The sequence below is a fragment of the Prunus persica genome, chromosome G2 (assembly GCF_000346465.2).
Source record: "Prunus persica cultivar Lovell chromosome G2, Prunus_persica_NCBIv2, whole genome shotgun sequence".
Taxonomy (NCBI): domain Eukaryota; kingdom Viridiplantae; phylum Streptophyta; class Magnoliopsida; order Rosales; family Rosaceae; genus Prunus; species Prunus persica.
The window spans coordinates 3300563-3317747 of record NC_034010.1 but is presented as its reverse complement, the minus strand read 5'-3'; the positions used below and the strand labels follow the sequence as shown (position 1 = coordinate 3317747).

Here is a 17185-nt window from a genome sequence, read left to right as displayed (position 1 = left end):
TTCAATAGAATCAACCTTAACCCTCAGCACATGAGACTTTTTCTGGATTAATTAGTTCTCAAATGGTGAATTATCAAAAGGAAAAGAACCACTAAACCTACTTAATTAAGGACCAGTTTAATCTGAATCTTGGAATGACCCTAATGCTAAGTCCTTCCTGAAACTGTGCTCTCAATCTTGGCATTTGACAGCCATTTGTACTTTGCCCTCCATTATGGCAAAGAATGATCAGATTTCATAGACAATATGAATACTTGAAAATTCGAATATAGCTTGAAGATATAATTAATCACACAACCCAAAACACTCTGGCGCTATCCGAATCAATCACTTATTGTTATGTGGTTTAACTTTCCCACATGACAATGCAACTTTCCAAGCACAACGGTGGCATCCATGTTACATCTAAGTTCTTCTCCTAGACTAGGCTCCATGACATTACTACTTTTCAAGCTCAAGTGGCAATTATGTCACCGATTCTTCCGGTTCTGAGAAGAGCAAATGCGTTAATCAAACTTTAAGGGGACTCATGGAGGCTATTAATGCAGTTCCCTTAGCACTCTATTCAAGCCTTGGGGACCAAACTTTCAATTTGATTATACAAGTCAAAGTCTAATGTCTAAAGTAAACCTACTTCCAATTGTTATTTCAATGCTGACAAATCAACTATATACAAATTTAGAGCATTCACAATCATGCTTCCTATTTTTTAGTTAAAATTTAGCTAAAAACACATAAGTTATTTTAAGAGCTCTCTAAATAAAATTTGAACTCCAATCATACTCTCTAGTTTAGGGAGTCATAAATACTATAGTTATTTTTTTAATTCAATTGATTGGTTCATCTCTATAAAAAAAATAATATAAAAAAATAGTTAGCATTAATTAAAAGTTTATACAATAGTACGGTACTACCACGTGGCAGTACGCACATGTCACGTGGCTGTCTTTTAAGAGAGAGAATGTTCACATCCAGATTTATGGTAACGCTGTTAGTAACCAACTCTCTTTTTTGTTTTTTGTTTTGTTTTAAGAAATAGAAAAGAAACCCTAAGACATAATTACTTTTATCGAAATCCGCACCACTGTTATGAAAAGAAGGAAGACTTTTGCAGCCATAAAGCTATGGATAGTCATAGAGGTAAACAAATATCCTCGACTTGCGTTATGCAATAGGACAAATCATTGTACTATTGCATAACACAAGTCGAGGATATTTGTTTACCTCCTGGCACTGCCACGTGGTAGTACTGTACTATTGTATAATTTCTCTACTATGAGTCCTTTCTCTCTTTTCAAATTTAGGAACTCATAGTGGTCTCCCTATTTTAGAAGGTGGATAAGAAATATAGTTGGAATTGTATTTTTCAATTCCTCCCTAAAATTTGTCTAAGGAGGTGGTTTAGGAAATCCATTGTGGATTCTCTTACCTTGCCAGAATTTGTAATTAGCATCAGTAATTTTATTTGCCTGATATTTAAATTTTAATTAATAAACTCATTCTTGTGTTTGAGGAAAAGAATATAGGAGGGGTTATGTACATGAAAGTGTCCAAAACATATTTCTATATTTCTATAGACCTTACAAATTTCTTCATGGACAAAATAATAACACATTTATGTGAATCATGAAAGGCCAGAAGACACTTCATAAGCCGGAAACATGACCAGCATGGATTTTACCAACAAAAGCCTATCTGAACAGTGCTTATTTCACTTGTAAATCAAGGAAAAGATTATTATTTAAGTATAACAAAAAGTTTGTTCACATCATAAATGCTGCTGCCATGCTTCGGAAGATTCGATTTCATCAAAATAAGGTTCACTATATGTATCCACCTAAAAATGGGATACTGTAGAATCAATCTGAATGTAGCTACATATTCCTTCACTAGCACTTGCTATATATGTAACAACCCGATCCTAAATTAATATTTTATTATTATTATTTTATTCTAATAAAAGACCATTATGCCCCCAGAATAATTTAATGGTATAAAATTGACTTTTTGACTGGGAAGGAATTTGGGAATTTGAATTGTACCAACACGTAGAGTACGTTGATACGAGTTCGTAGACACGTAGTGGGCCCAAATCGGAGTTATAACGAAGAAAACATGGTTAAGATACGGTGAGGGGCAAAATGGTAATTTTCCAGATCAGATTTTAAAACCTCTCCTTCTCCTTCGTGCGACAGACTCTCTCTCCTCCATGTGACAGACTCTCTCTCCTCTCCCTCTCGCTCACCCCGACGGCTCTCCCTCTCTCTTCAAACTCCGGCCAAGGCAGCATGCAAGACTGGTACCAAAAGGACCGGCCTAGCTCCGTCGTCCAGTCTCAGCCAATCCCGGCCGCCAGCCGCCGCTTGTGCCGCCGGAGAACTTGAAGAAACAGCCGGGTTTTGACAGAATTTCCATTGGCTCGATCTCTCTCTTCCGGCCGCCATTTTCAGTGATCAAGGTATGGAATCTCATCTACTCTTCGAGTTCTAGCTGCCTATTGGGTAGGAATTGGTTGATTTTGAGTGTAGGAGAACAATTTGGGGAACTAGGTTTTGGCCAGATTTCGGGTTGAGATTCCAGCCATTTCAAGCCATTTTTCGGGGCAGGTCCCAGAACAAAAGTGGTTCCAAATAGGGTGTTACACCTAGGATAGGAGTCTTGAGCCGTGATTTTGAGATTTTCCGGCGAAGCGTTATCTCTTTGGGCACCACGCGCTGCCGGTGCGTGTGGTGGCACGTAGACACTGGCAAAAAGGGGCAGTGTGTTCCAATGTGATTCCCTAATTTTCACGAGCACGTAGGCGTGCCTAGATTCCAGTTTGGATACTGTTTAAGCCTTGAACGGATTTTGCCTATTGTGCGATTTTCGGATTCGATATTTTGAACCGTTGGATCGTAGTCAATTGGATATATGTTGATCTAGGTAAGTCCAGGATCGTATGAGATTCAACAGATTGTAAAACGGAGTCCCGAAAACTCCGAAAATGCCAACCCTAGGGCTGGGTTTATAGTAATTGTCCGATCGTACGATCAAGGGTAATCTGACCGTCCGATCGAGACCAAACTCTCGGGACATGTGTCATAGGCATATTGGAACCTCTAGGAATTGTCGGATTGGAATTTGGAGGTTGTGGACTCCACGGGGTCCCTGGTTGACTTTTGGGACTTTTATCACTTTTTGAGTCCCGATGCACTTCTAGACTGTTCCAAAGATGAGAAAAGCTTTGTGGGAAAAGTTGTGATAATTCTGGAAGATGAGTTTCAAACCCACCGTAGGAGTACTGATGCTTACGAGGATTGCGACTCAAGTTGACTTGGTGTCTCTAAGGCCTGCTAGGAATGCGGCTGATGCCTACTAGGATTGCAGCTCATGTTGACTTGGTGTCTCTGAGGCCTGCAAGGATTACGGCCTCCGAGGCCTACGAGGATGGAATTGACGGTATTGATAGAATTGACAGATCGGAATTAGGAGTACGCCTAGGTGGAGAGAATTTCAGTTATGAGATATTCTTAAACTAAAATAAAGGGAGTTTAATGTATGGCATATTTATATTCAGTGTGACATATATGAGTAGTAGAAAGAACTACGTGTGGCTTGATCCCTCAATAAGGATATGTAGGCAGCCTAGTGTTACAAGGTGCAGCCACGAGTTGGGGTCTTTGAGATTGCTAATGTTCTATTGTTATTCTGAAAGTTGGGATAAACTTTATTAGCTGAATGATTTACTTGATTTATTGAGGCCTGAGGCCAAAATATTATGATGCTTGATTTTTGGATATAATTCGTTACATGCTAGTAGTTGGATTATATATAAACATATATTCTTGTTTTACAGGTGGGAATTTTTGGAAAATATTCAATTTACAGGGAGACTCTTTCGGATTTTCGGCAAAAATCATACTCGAATTTCATTGAATTTTGGTTAGAAGGGCATTTTGGCCAAATGTGTCCGGCAACCGCCAGGTATCGGACATGCACAGGATTCGACTCAGATTCCAAAGTGGAATTTAGGTTGGGTTATGTCAATATATGTCAATGCCTTACTATGCATGAAGCTTCTTACTTGGTGATGATGATGAAACATGTAAAAAGTAGTTACACCATGGATAGGAAAGGAGTTTTCTTGCCATTGATTTTCCACATGAAAATATGGGTATTGGGGGTAGCTCGAGTTTAAAACGAAGAAGAGGAAACTAACGGCGCCGTGCAGCTTGACCCTGATTCCATGCAGTTCAGAGGGCGCAAACAAGGTGGGCAATAAGCAGTGCTAGCATTCTCATAGTTAAACTCCACCTGATTGCACTTCTCATCAAGTTCATCAAATTCCTTGGCATTCTGAAAGAAAGTGTCAAAATCAAATAAGTTCAAAACTTGGCCATATCATCATAGATGTACTAGCAAACAGCTAACTTATCACTAAGAAGCTCTACAACTCCTTGGGCAATCTAGTTAGTCAAAAGAATGCACCATAGGAAATGTTTGCATAACTCTATTCAATATAATTTACCAGATTCATTCAACGATACTATATTTATATATTCTCATAACCCTCTAAATATACAAAATATTCATAAGAGAGATACCTGAATAGATAAAAGGTTGAATGTAGGAAGAAAACGCATCTTGCAGTACTCATTAAACATCAAAGTCAGCACGAGAAGTGGAATTGTGGAAATGGACGCTGCTGGCTTTGATTTCAGTCCAAAAATACCAATCATAGTGATTTGCATGAGAATGATTGCAATGAGAATATAATGATGGATGCAAGGCCAAAACTGTCCACACGTCTCATAAACGGTTTCATACACATCTTCAATCTGCAACATAGGAACGGTTTATAACACTTGTACTTGAGATCAAAGTGCATAAAATAAAATGCTGCTCAAATGTAAAATAATTTTAAGCAATTCACTATTTGAGGTTAGAGTCAGACCAAGTAGGCCACATATCAGATCGTGACATCCATATTCAGAAAAGTGTTAACTCTCAACTCTATGTGAGACAAATGATTTTCAGATCATTCAGCCAGAACAAACATACTTCTAAGGAAGACCTATAAAATTTGTACACAAATTATGACAGTTAGACATCAGTTTCCAGAGAATAACTACTGTAACGTTGATAGATATTCTTGGCCACTTAAAAAGGTCTGATTATGCAGTGGATCAATGTAGCTCTTATTTAAATCAGACTTCTAATTATAGGAAAAATAAAAGAAACAAATATGCTTCTCAACCCCGTGTCAAAGAAATAAAGTTACAGACAAAACAAGCAAAAGATGGAAAGAAAATGAAAATCTTGGTCTCATTATTTTTCTCTCTTATTTCTTTTAGGTCATGCATGTTTAACGTATGAGAAAAAAGGGGCCAAAAGAATGTCATACTATAGTAACAATAATAATAAACTTGGATAATAAATGCAAAGTTGAAAAGATCAACCTGATTTATAAACACAGCATAGCCAAGCAAGAAGTAACCAATCAGAAAGGGGAGCAGAAGAGGTGCGACAACAGCATACACTATACCAATCAGCACAGACAGTGAGACCAAAGGAATGATTCTGTAGTAAGGTAACGAGTAAAGATACGGGGTTTTCTCTTTTCCACGGCCATATGTACAGGACTTTATAGCATCCCAACAAAGTAATCCTGGTTGGAGGATCTCCAAAGAAAACCCTGACAGCCCATCTGTCAAAATATATGTCAAAAAGAAATCTGCCTGAAACATTAATAGATAAAACAAGTATTAGAAGAAAGGACAAAACTTACAGACAATAAAGATGAGAAAAAAGAACTACGCAACAATTTATCTCAAAATCTACAACTATTTGAAATACATGCAACAATAATTAAAGAAAATAAGGTTAACAAAATATTGCGCAACCATGTTTGGTCTCTCATCTAGTAATTTTCTAATAAAAAAGAGACACTAAAATCCTTTATAAGTTATGACGAGTGTGAGTTAAAACAGTTTATCAACAGAATATGCCAAAAGTATAAATACATGAGACGAACTCACTTGAGCAGAGACAGCACTTGCAAGGTGACTAGGAAAATCTTTTGGATGAGTAAAAGATTCCCCAATTTCATCTATTAAGGATCCAGATAACAAGCTCCAAAAGAACACATTTCCCACTAGAAAATAAAAAACCATGTTGCAAGCTTTTATTTCCTCCTTGCTCTTTGAGATACAGCCTGCTAGTTTTGCCATTCCAAGCATTGCAAATGGAACAATGTATATGAACCCTTTCAGAACGGCACTTGGAAGATACCCTGTTATAATAGAGCTTAACCCTGGTCTGTACATGTGAAAAATAACAGAAGATTACACATTAATTATCTATGATGTAAAAAAACATAAACACTACGCCGAGAGAGAGTTAAGATGCAGTGACAGAAGTTCCAATCTACATTGACTTATGTCTATCTGGATCTTGTGGTTTGCGAATAAACATTGCCGAATTAATACAATTGATATCAAGTACAAGATGAATAAATGAAAGACAATTGCAACAAGTCAAAATAGACATCAACAAAAAAGCATGAATATAGCTTTTGTGCATTTCTTTGAATCATCACACAGCAGCAAACTTCCTACTATTAACCCTTGGGGTTAGCCCAAGTGGTGAGGGAGGGTGGGGAATTAATAGTCAGATGAGTGCGATTCAGGCCTAAATTCCAAACCTCAATGATACAACTAGCACTCATGATAATCAAGATAAAAATAACAATAGAATAAGTCTTACATCAACTGTACAGCCATGGCTGGAGGAAACCATTTCTTTAGTTTCTCAAATTTGGCTATCCCTTGGACTGCAGTGACTGGGATGGCAAAGAAAATTGTAAGAAGAGAGGCTGCAACAATAACTCCAAAATTGCAAAGTGGCAAAACTCTGTGTGGAATTGCCAAATTTCTCCATGATACATCCCTGGGTTCTGGAGCTGCGTCAGTGATCCAAAGAACTGGATTTGAGTGCTGCTGAGATTGGGCAACTAGCGCTGCACCCAACCGAGACTTGAATGTAACAAAAGCAACAGGCAATTCCTACAAATATAAATGTATGTTGCGTAAATCATGGTGAATTATTTGATTTTACCAAAGAAGTTTCTTTATAAAAAGTATTGATATAGAAATTTGATAGTTCAACAAGCGAAATGGTATAAAATTATATAAATGAGCATACAATTAATGGATATGGGATGGTGGGAGACTTTTCTTTTAATAAGGGAATAACAATAGACTGATGACCTGTGACATTTATTTATATTTGTTCTGTTTTCTAAAGAAAAAAAAACTAAGAACGTGATGGGATGGTTATAATTGGATTGTGTGTGTCTGTGACAGAGAGAGACAGAGAGTGGAACTTATTTTTAAAAGGAGGTAGTTTTATAAAAATGAATAGTTTTTGAGTGCTGAACCTCTTCTTTTTTAATTTATTCAGATAAATTTTTGAGTTACACTGTAAAAGATAATCCTCCCTCCCGCCATACAGGGAGCAAAGTCTCGTTCATGAGACTTGAACTTGAAGAAGACAAAGTCTCATTCATGTGAGGCCTGAATGCCACTAGAAAGTGGAGACAAATGCCACTAGACCATATTGTGCAGCTGATATATATAGAAAGTATTGGTCAGAGAATAATCTTCAGACAAAATCTACAACAAGACAATATAGAATTCTGTAATATGATGCATAACACATACATATGCTGGGAGAGGGGGGATTCATGGATTTTTAGAATATTTTAGGGCTTTGATTTCTAATCCTCTTCAAACATGCTGAAGAAGAATCTTCCACAACTCTTATATATGAATTACAAATACTAACCAGATAATTTCAGTTCCAGAATACCCGATATGCTTTGTATGATGTATAGTAAGGCTATTATCATATGATAATTACCTTTTCTTTGAGCATATCTTCACACTGTAATTGGTGTATCTTGTGATGAAGTTCTTCAAGATTTTCCTCGTACAAGGATAATTTCACAGAATCTTCTTTAGACGGATTCAAAAGCAAAGGTGTTTGGTTATGCTTCTTGACCACAGACCGCCTTCTCAAGTCCTCTATCCTTTTTTCAATGGATTTTGCCTGATTCTACACATACGATTATCTGGATCAGACGTCGATAAAAAATATAAAATACAGTAAAAGTAAAAGAAGGATGAGAAACCATAGCAACTATAAGTGTTAACAACAAATCATAGTCCCACATTAACATCCAACAATTATCCTGTCACCAAGAATATGCACCAGTGTTGAGATAATACAAGACACATATGTAATCATTAAAAAGTGGATAATGTCTTGTGCTAATATTGATTGATATCAATACTTCAATCCATTTCTTACATATAAACTATGGGAAAAAACAAACATAAGCTGTACCTGCAATAGGATATTACCAAAATATAAGCACAAAGCCAAACACATTGCATTAAGCCAGAGCTAGGTGGAACTTGTGTGAATGCCCATGAGCAAATTCACTCAAAGCACCTCTCTCGTCCCAAAAATCATTGTTTGACTATTAACATCAACTCATGAACTCTTAATTTGGGTTTTCCTTACAACCCATCTTATGCATCTCGTGTTAGTGTTAAAATTTGTGCATCAAATAAAACTGTTCCACATCAAATAAGTGACTATCCAACATTAGGTTTATTAACTGGGAAATCTCCTTAATGTGCATTGAGGGCTTTGAGATAAAACCTACATTTAAACTCCACAAGATGGTTAAGTGAGGGACAATATTGCTACAATCTAGGGGCAGCGTCATATGTGTCCCAAGTGGTATCAGAGCCAGTGGTTTGACTGCGACACATGGCACATGATTACCATTACGTGGGGCAGACGCATGGTAAATAGCGACTCAATTGCCCGGTTGAAGTGGCACATGGTCAATAGCAACTCAATATCCCGTTAAGTGGGGTAGCTCAAATAAAATCCAAGATGTGGTTACAATTCTTTTCTAGGTGGAGCAAGCTCAAGAAAATCCTAATTGGGAGGTGAAGTGGGTTCTTGAAGATGATAGACAGTCACAAATTGATCCAAGGTGGCATTTGATAGGAATGGTGATTTGAACCAAGTTCGTGATCGTTAGGAATTGGGGACCAAAGACAGTTCTCCTATATCATATAAGTAGTTGTCCAGCATTGAGAATATAAAGTGGGATATCTCATTGCACCAGGGCCTTTTGAGATAAAACACCATAACTGATCTCATTAAGGTGGTCAAGTTAGGGACAACACTGGTGCAAGTCAGGAGGCAAGCTGCATGGCTCCTCATAATTAGTAAGAGTTCATAACCTGCGAGTAGATACAGAAAAAAATTTCTACTTATTGGTTGGTGACATAAAAACACCAATTATTTTACTATTAAAATCATGTTAAGAGAAAAAAATTCATAATAGAAAGCAAAATGTGTGCAGTAAATTACAATCATAAGAAAACTATACTAATTCACAAAAGCAAATCTATGACCTATGAGACTCAAAGAAGACTTAAGGAAATAACTAAAACATCCAGAATAGGCCATGATATGTGAAAATGAATCCACTCCAACTTTCATTCTTTTATTAAATAGAAAAAATTAGTAGAAAGAAAAAGGGACACTCAGAAAACGAAGCAAATAATCACCCCAAATTGTCCTCTAGCCTTCTTACTCTTTGTTTAACGAAATCTAAAACAATCCCATGATATAAGTCATAGTATCTAAGGAATGCATAAAACATACAGAGTGCTAGGCATGGAAACATAGTGGCCTGATGCATAGAGTAGGTGATCTGAAATAATTCAAACCTTACCAACAACTCCTTAAATTCTTTTCCATCATACAAAATCTGATAAGAATGATAAGCACATGGATGATGCTTAGAGAAGAATTTTTCAACACAACACCCACGAGACTTGTGTTGGCTGCAGAAGGGAATTTCCCGAACCAGAACAGTAAACTGATTAGGCTGATGCCTAATGTTCAGAAGTTGTTGAATCCTTTTAGCCAAAATCTCATTATATTCCTGAAGAAGAAATGATGCAGGATGTCACCTGTTACGTAAACTTATCTGAGTGTTAAGGTCCAAGAAGCAACATTATAAATTCCAATAACCTCTATTACATACAACTTTGATTCTTGTGAGTAACTAATTCTTGGATATATGGATTGTGAGAGTGTAACGTTCACCTTGTACAGTAGGTATACCCCATAGAGAGATATAAACCATAGACATGAAAAATGCACCCAAAGCCTGTGGAATTGGAGAAACTCAGTAAGCAAAGTAAGTTAGAAACTCAATACGACAAAGATCAGCTTCTAGCAATCAGGCAATCATGTCTACTCAATGGAAAAATCTACTGGAGAACGACAAGCTTTTTTTAAAACTTTGTTTGTTTGCTTCAACAACATTTTACAGTTAAAAGAATAGATAATCCGCAACCTAAAGAATAGATAATCTGCAACCTTGAAATCACATCAGATGTACCAGAGGGGTTGGGTTCATATCTTCGCCTATGTGGAGTGGGAGATCCAAGTGTCTCCAGCCCTTTCACTAAGAGAGTGCTAGTATAGCTAAAATCGCCTGGATAGTTTGGGATGTGCGGCAGATAAACATAATACTTTCCTTGCAAGCTGATTTTCAAGGGCAAGTTATACTCATAGGTCTAACATGGTATCAGAGTGGGTGTACTGCAGGGATGGCTTGGGTTCATGTTTCCTTCCCTGTGTGATGAGGAAGAGTCAAGTGGTGTCTACAGCCAGCCCTGAGGGGGAGTGTCGGCATAGTCACACGTTGCTGAGTACATTTGGGATTGCAATATATAAACACACAGGCACCCTTTCACTGTAAGCTTCTTTTCAAGGAGTTCTACCAGTAGGTTTAACACTTTGGTGGCTTATTAAGGAATTTTAATGGGTGATCACCCATTAACAAGTACACACCTCCATAACAAACCTCATCTACCAATCACAAAATGTTAAATGGAAGATGACAAAGGATTATTACCTAACAAATAATGCACATTATATATACTTAAGAATAATTAAGTTCTTATTTCTTTTATCACTGAGGAGCCACACGAGATGAAAGTCTAATGCATGGTTTTGAATGAGAGAAAGAAGTGAGGAATCCTCTTTTCGACTCTAACTCTCCCTCTCCAGTTGTTGCTTTTCTTGCTGTTACTTTGAAAGTAGCTGCTTCAGCTTCAGCCACTCGAATTTTTGATAATCCTTTTTATTTCTCATCAAACGAATGGCATCTTCTTCTGGAAATCCTAGCTATTCTTAGCATGATATTGGGGAATCTCATTGCTATTACTCAAACAAGCATGAAACGTATGCTTGCGTATTCGTCCATAGGTCAAATTGGATATGTAATTAATGGAATAATTGTTGGAGACTCAAATGTTAACTATTCAAACATGCAATCTGCATATCCAACAGTAATTTGACTAGTTTGCTCTAATAGCATGGAAGTAGTCCTGTAAGTTCAGCATGTCGAAGTGAGCTTAGAAGGGATGAAAAGCAGAAATGTTCAAACAGATTTCTAAGTGATCCAGTATTATAATTCTTCATATGTATCATTGCACAACTTAAATATATGAACTACACGAAAAGTAGGTGCATGCCTGTGTTTCCATTCTTGATATTTGATTCCTAATGTTTCTAGGGACTACACAGCCAGCCTTTTGATTAGTACATCTACAAAAATGACACCACAAATTTCTATGTCGAAGGGTTCGCTAATATGATTTTCATAAGATGACTCTTTCTTAAAAAAGTAAGCCAACTAGTGGACTATGAAAAAATGTATTTGTTGAGGAAAACAAGGGGCACAAAAACTTCAATACCATAATTCTACAAGTCTAATAGACTAATACACATGACACTCACCTCTCTTCTCACAGGGGGCTCTCCTCTTTCCCACATCTCAAAATATCTTTTTCTCCATCTCCTACACAACACAGGTGGCCATATTCCCTTTTATAGATGGTGCAATTCAGTTATTTAACCAAAAAAATTCTACAGTCTTCAACGATTTCTCTAGAAAGCAGGCTAGGGAGTCAGTGTTTATATCAACAGTCCAGATAATGTTCAAGAAGCAACAAAATCGAAAACATTTCAAGAACAAAAATGAAGAAAAAAAAAGTCACATCACAACAATTTCAATTCTCTTGGTTGGAGAAAGAACTGGAATCAACAACTATAGCCACAAATTTGCATCACACACTACTTTTATTTCTATTTTTTATAATACATATCACACAATGGACTAATTTGCAAAGTTAAGACGGTCTCTCACCTGTTGGAACCTGGACTAATGTTAGATATTGTGAAAGAATCCAAGGAATGGTGGCTTATAGCGGTAAGACCGTCGCCGCTATAATTTACTGGCAGAAGTATCAGCAATCCAACAAGAGAGCATACCACAAAGAATTTTATACTGCAAAGCAAGAGAATGCATGTTTAATACCTTTTAAACAGCAGAATTGTCAACAAAACATTGAAAAGAAAAAGCATACTTCAAAGATGCCCAGAAAGCAGAGAAGATATATGACCCAATCAAGCTCAAATTATCATGGGTTTGAATTCTCAAACTCCCCAGCTCTATTTTTCCCTACAGGTCCTCAATCTATGTTTCTATGTTTCTTCTCACGTTGTGCGTTCATTGGAACATGTTCCTCGTAAATTAAACAAATCTGTTACATTTTTTTCTATATTCCATAGACAACATTTTTGAGGGACTACTTTATTACCAAGGAAGAATAAGGAGTGCATGGGCAAATAAGTAATTATCTCGTAGACACAACAAATAGAAAAAAATAAAAGTAATTAATTACCCGAACTTGAAGAGGCGGATGATTATAAGAGCGTCGAGGCCGTTGGTTTGGAGAATTTCGTCCTCAGAGACGCGAAAAGCGCGGGAAATCCAAGAGACGGAAGGGAGGAAGCGGCGGAGAGAGAGAGCGGAGCGATTTTCGTCGCGGCGGTGGCTAGGGCTCTGGCTTTGGCTTTGGCGTTGAGATTCAGAGAGGCGGCGAGGAAAGTAGATGGGGTCGTTGGAGGGCTGCTTCTTGAGGATGGAGAAGAGGGTGAGGATGAAAATGGCCAGCCCTATGTTTATGGCCGCTGAAGCTATCAGGCTTTCAGGGTTCATCTCAAAATATTAAGCTTGGAAAAAGGAGGAAGAGTGAGAAGAACTAGAGAGAGAGGGAGACGCAATGTACTCTAACAACATGCAGAGATGAGAAGGGAAAGAGATGAAGAGGCAGGCTGTGGTGGTACACGTGGCGGAGTTTCATGCGAAAGATGACGTTATGGTCGTGGTAGTATAGAATAACTGTTTGGACGTATGTTGTGTGAAGGCACCGATCGAGTTTGCTGCTTTTAAGGGGCTGAAGTTTGAACCTTCAAAATGAATCAAAATTCTATTAATACCTATTATAAATTACCTTCCTCTACGCATGGACATATTAATTCGAATTTGAAATCTCTTTCAATATTACGAAAAAGAAAAATTTGTTAATTTGCATGATCATGAATAAAATGAATTGAATGGTAAAACTGAAAAAGAAACAAATAATGAATTACACAAAATCATTATAATCAGAAGCAATTAATTAAAAAAATTAATACCTTAAAATCATATTATTTCCTGTTTTCAACCCAAAGGGTAGGAAGGAAACAAAGAAAAAATAATTTTTAGTCAGCTTCCTAAAAAAAGAATGTAATTTTATGTGGCAAAGTAGTCAAGGAATTTAACTATTAGGTAAATCTCATTATGAAGAAAACCTCATCGTGTATCCCATAGGATGATGAAATGGAGAAAAAAAAAGGAAATTGCAACCAAATATCGAGTCAAAAGAAAAAAGTTACAGCTACGCGCATGCCTCATTAGATTTTTACATTTGATTTGTTAAGTTAACAGGTTATCGAATTTGAATCTCAATAATCTCCCATTAATTATAATTTGGATCAAAATTCGATTCATTAACAAGTCTAATTGTGAAGAAGTGTAAGAAAATGAGTTAAGAATTTGGGAAAATTCTATGGTATATTGGTGGTACCGGTGCAGTCACTCATCCAATGGCTCATATTTCATTTTAAAAATGAAGAGCTGAGATTAAATAACTTGATGACTTGTTTAGTCTTTTATTAATTAAGAAGCACGTGAGTGAGGGACAAAACTAACCCAGTCTCACAGGCGACGTGTGAAGTCTTCTTTGAAGGGAGGAGTTGCCATCTAAAAAACGAGGTCTGAGAAAAATGACCGAGCATCTAAAAAACGAGGGAGCAGTGGGCTTTCCTTCATAGAGGCGTTGATTCATCACTAAGGAGGAAGCATATCGTGGGTGTGGCTCCTCTACTTGTCCAAAAAAATGAAATAGGCCGTGAATCGTGTTGGGCGAAGAATCAGTTGGTTGAGGTGTGCTCCGGCGCAGATTGGTCGCCATAGCGTTGTTCGAAGTGTCGTAGCGTTGTCATAAAGATTTTGAAGATTTACACCCTTCTTGGCTTTGAACGACGACATTGCTTCCTCGTATGAGTTGTTGGTGAAAGGAAGTTGAAGGAGGAGGCGTTGAACGTTTTGAAGCATCAAGTAAGAGTTCAAATGACCCTATTTTTCTTGTTTAGGAGTTGAATGTATTTTGGGTCAAGAGTTCATGCAATTGCATGTTTTTTTGTTGTGAAACAATTATCTCTATGTGCAATATTATTATCGTGACTATGTGCAATTACATGTTAAGATTATTCATTTGTCTGAATTGAGGGCCAAGTATGTTAGCACTTTCATTATAATGTAATTTTAGTTTTTTTTTTTATTTTTATCAAAATGTAATTTTAGTTTGAATTTATGTTTCTCAAGCATGGAATGGTCTGCTAAGATGGGTAGGGGTGTAGAGACATCAAAGGGTGGTTGTAGTGATTCTGGGGTATCTCAGTGGTTGTGAAAGGTCGAGTCACGAGGCACCAATAACAGAGAGTGGCATATGTCAACCGAACATTCGGTTAGTCAAAGTAGTGATTATAATGGAGAATTTATCAAAAATAACCAAAATATGACCCCTAATTTCAAAAATGTCAATTTTTGTAAAAAATTTCAAATATAGCAGAAAACTCATCTAAATAGACACAAACGCCCTCAAATTTAAAACCCACATAAACCTATATAAATAAAACCTTATTAAATAAAACTTTGGAATATTTCCTTCAAACACTTTTCCAATCACCTCTCCATTTCTTTTTCATTTCTTTTTTCTTTCTTCTTCCGTTTGTCTCCAGCATCACTCCCTCTCTTTTCCTTTCATTTTTTTTTTCTTTCTTCTTCTCTCCATCTCTCTTTCCCTTTTCTTCTTCTTCTTCAAAAAAAAAAAAAATTTATTTAGAACCAAAATTCAGAAAATGATTGAATCAGTACACAAGTATAATTTCCTCCTCTCACTCAAAAATAAAATAAAATAAAATTATTTCACATAACTTTAATTCTTCAAAAATTGTCACACATTTAGAGGTAGTCTGCAGAACAAAAAATTCAATAAAACGATCTACATTAAAATAAAATTAAAATTAAAAATAAAACTTAAATATTCATTTATTACAATTCATAAAGTTAAAAAGAAAAATATAACACCACTCTATCTATGAGGTAGGATGAAGTGCAATCGGATTCTTGCAAGTTTGTCGATAATGGCCAGTTGAACCACATCATGAACACTTACGTGTTGATGGTTCTTCTCCTCATGATGGGATTCTCTTTTCCTTACGCCTGCCGTCCCTTCTTCGTGTAATTGGTGGTAGCACAATTCTATCTCATACATCATTAGGCACCACCCAATTTGTTTGATCCCCAACTGGCCATATAGGTTATGCATACACAATTACCAATGAGTTTATATTATAATATTTTAAACACACTGGGTAGCACGAAATTTGTCGATGCCTACATGCAGCACAAGCATGTGCACATGGTAGTTGGTCAAGATCAAATTCTCGACATGTGCAACACTTCCCCTCTAATTTTACAACTTCAACACAACTTCCATCGTATACATGAAATGAGTATGCCTCAATAGGAGAAACCTATATATTCAAGAAAAATGAAATACATTATAAATACTCCCCAACCATTTTATTGGAAATCTTTTCAACAAATTTGTTCCTTAAACAAAAGAACAAACGAATTCAATAAAAAAATTTTAATTGAATGATATGCCCATTAATATTACTAACTTTTCTTTCTCATTTGGTAGCCTTGTTTGTAGCCAAGGATACCAAGGACATGTTCCCAGTATATTTATTTCTTTAAAATTAAATACTTGCAACAATGAAAAAAAGAAGATAATGAATTCAAAATACCGGCAATGATAATCCTTTTTTGTTATTTTCTCGCACCAACTTGTCAGCCCATTCCGTCAAATGTGAATCCATTTTGGCTGCCTCAGTTTGACGCTTATGAAAACAATTTTGAAGTATATTCATTCTTAAATACTCCATAAAATTGGTGATAGGCAACTTACGAGCATCTCTGGTGATTGAATTGAGACATTCAGCAATATTTGTTGTCATTAGGTTGTACCGTTTCCCATTAAAGTACGCACGAGCCCACTTTTCATATCCAGCTGCATGAAGATATTTGTTGGAAGTCTTTACTTTTGCAATTTTTATACATCGAGTTAGCCTACCTCCCACCATAGTTAATCAAAATTGTTAAACTAGACATTTGCCTGAAAAGGTAAGCCAAAAATATTAATTAAAAAATAACCCTACAGACCAAAAATTCACAATGAAACCAAAAACATTAACTATGAAACAAAGTAGAAATTAATAAAGCTTTTAAACTATGGAACAAAAATGAAATTAGAAATAGCATAGATATCAAATATCAACTATCAACTTTTATGCAATCTGCAGCATACAAAATCTAGCCTTACCAAACTCGCAATTGAATTGTTGCAAATATTAAGATTTAACAAGAAAAAGAAAAGGCAAACACCAACCAAAGATGTTAAATCATAATTGAAGTGGGAGGAAAGTCGGTTATTCCTATTATTGATCCATTAATTCTGTTAACCACCCTTGCCTTTTAAGGGGGGTACTGAGTTAATCAACTGTTATTACTGAACAGAATGCAATGGTGCCAAAATAATTTATATTTAGCTGTCAGTCCCAACTACAAATCAACTCTTGGCTAAGCTAC

The 17185-nt window shown here is 36.4% G+C and overlaps 1 protein-coding gene across 1 annotated transcript; it reads right to left on the bottom strand.

Annotated features, from left to right (window-relative positions):
- LOC18786421 (CSC1-like protein At3g54510) lies at window positions 4047-13184 on the bottom strand. Its single transcript, XM_007220307.2, has 10 exons — window positions 12828-13184; window positions 12290-12430; window positions 10177-10240; window positions 9800-10012; window positions 7900-8094; window positions 6745-7043; window positions 6018-6297; window positions 5439-5717; window positions 4584-4817; window positions 4047-4335 (listed from the first exon to the last, which is right to left on the bottom strand). The coding sequence occupies exons 1-10, from the start codon at window positions 13142-13144 to the stop codon at window positions 4174-4176; spliced, it is 2184 nt and encodes a 727-aa protein (XP_007220369.1). The 5' UTR covers window positions 13145-13184; the 3' UTR covers window positions 4047-4173.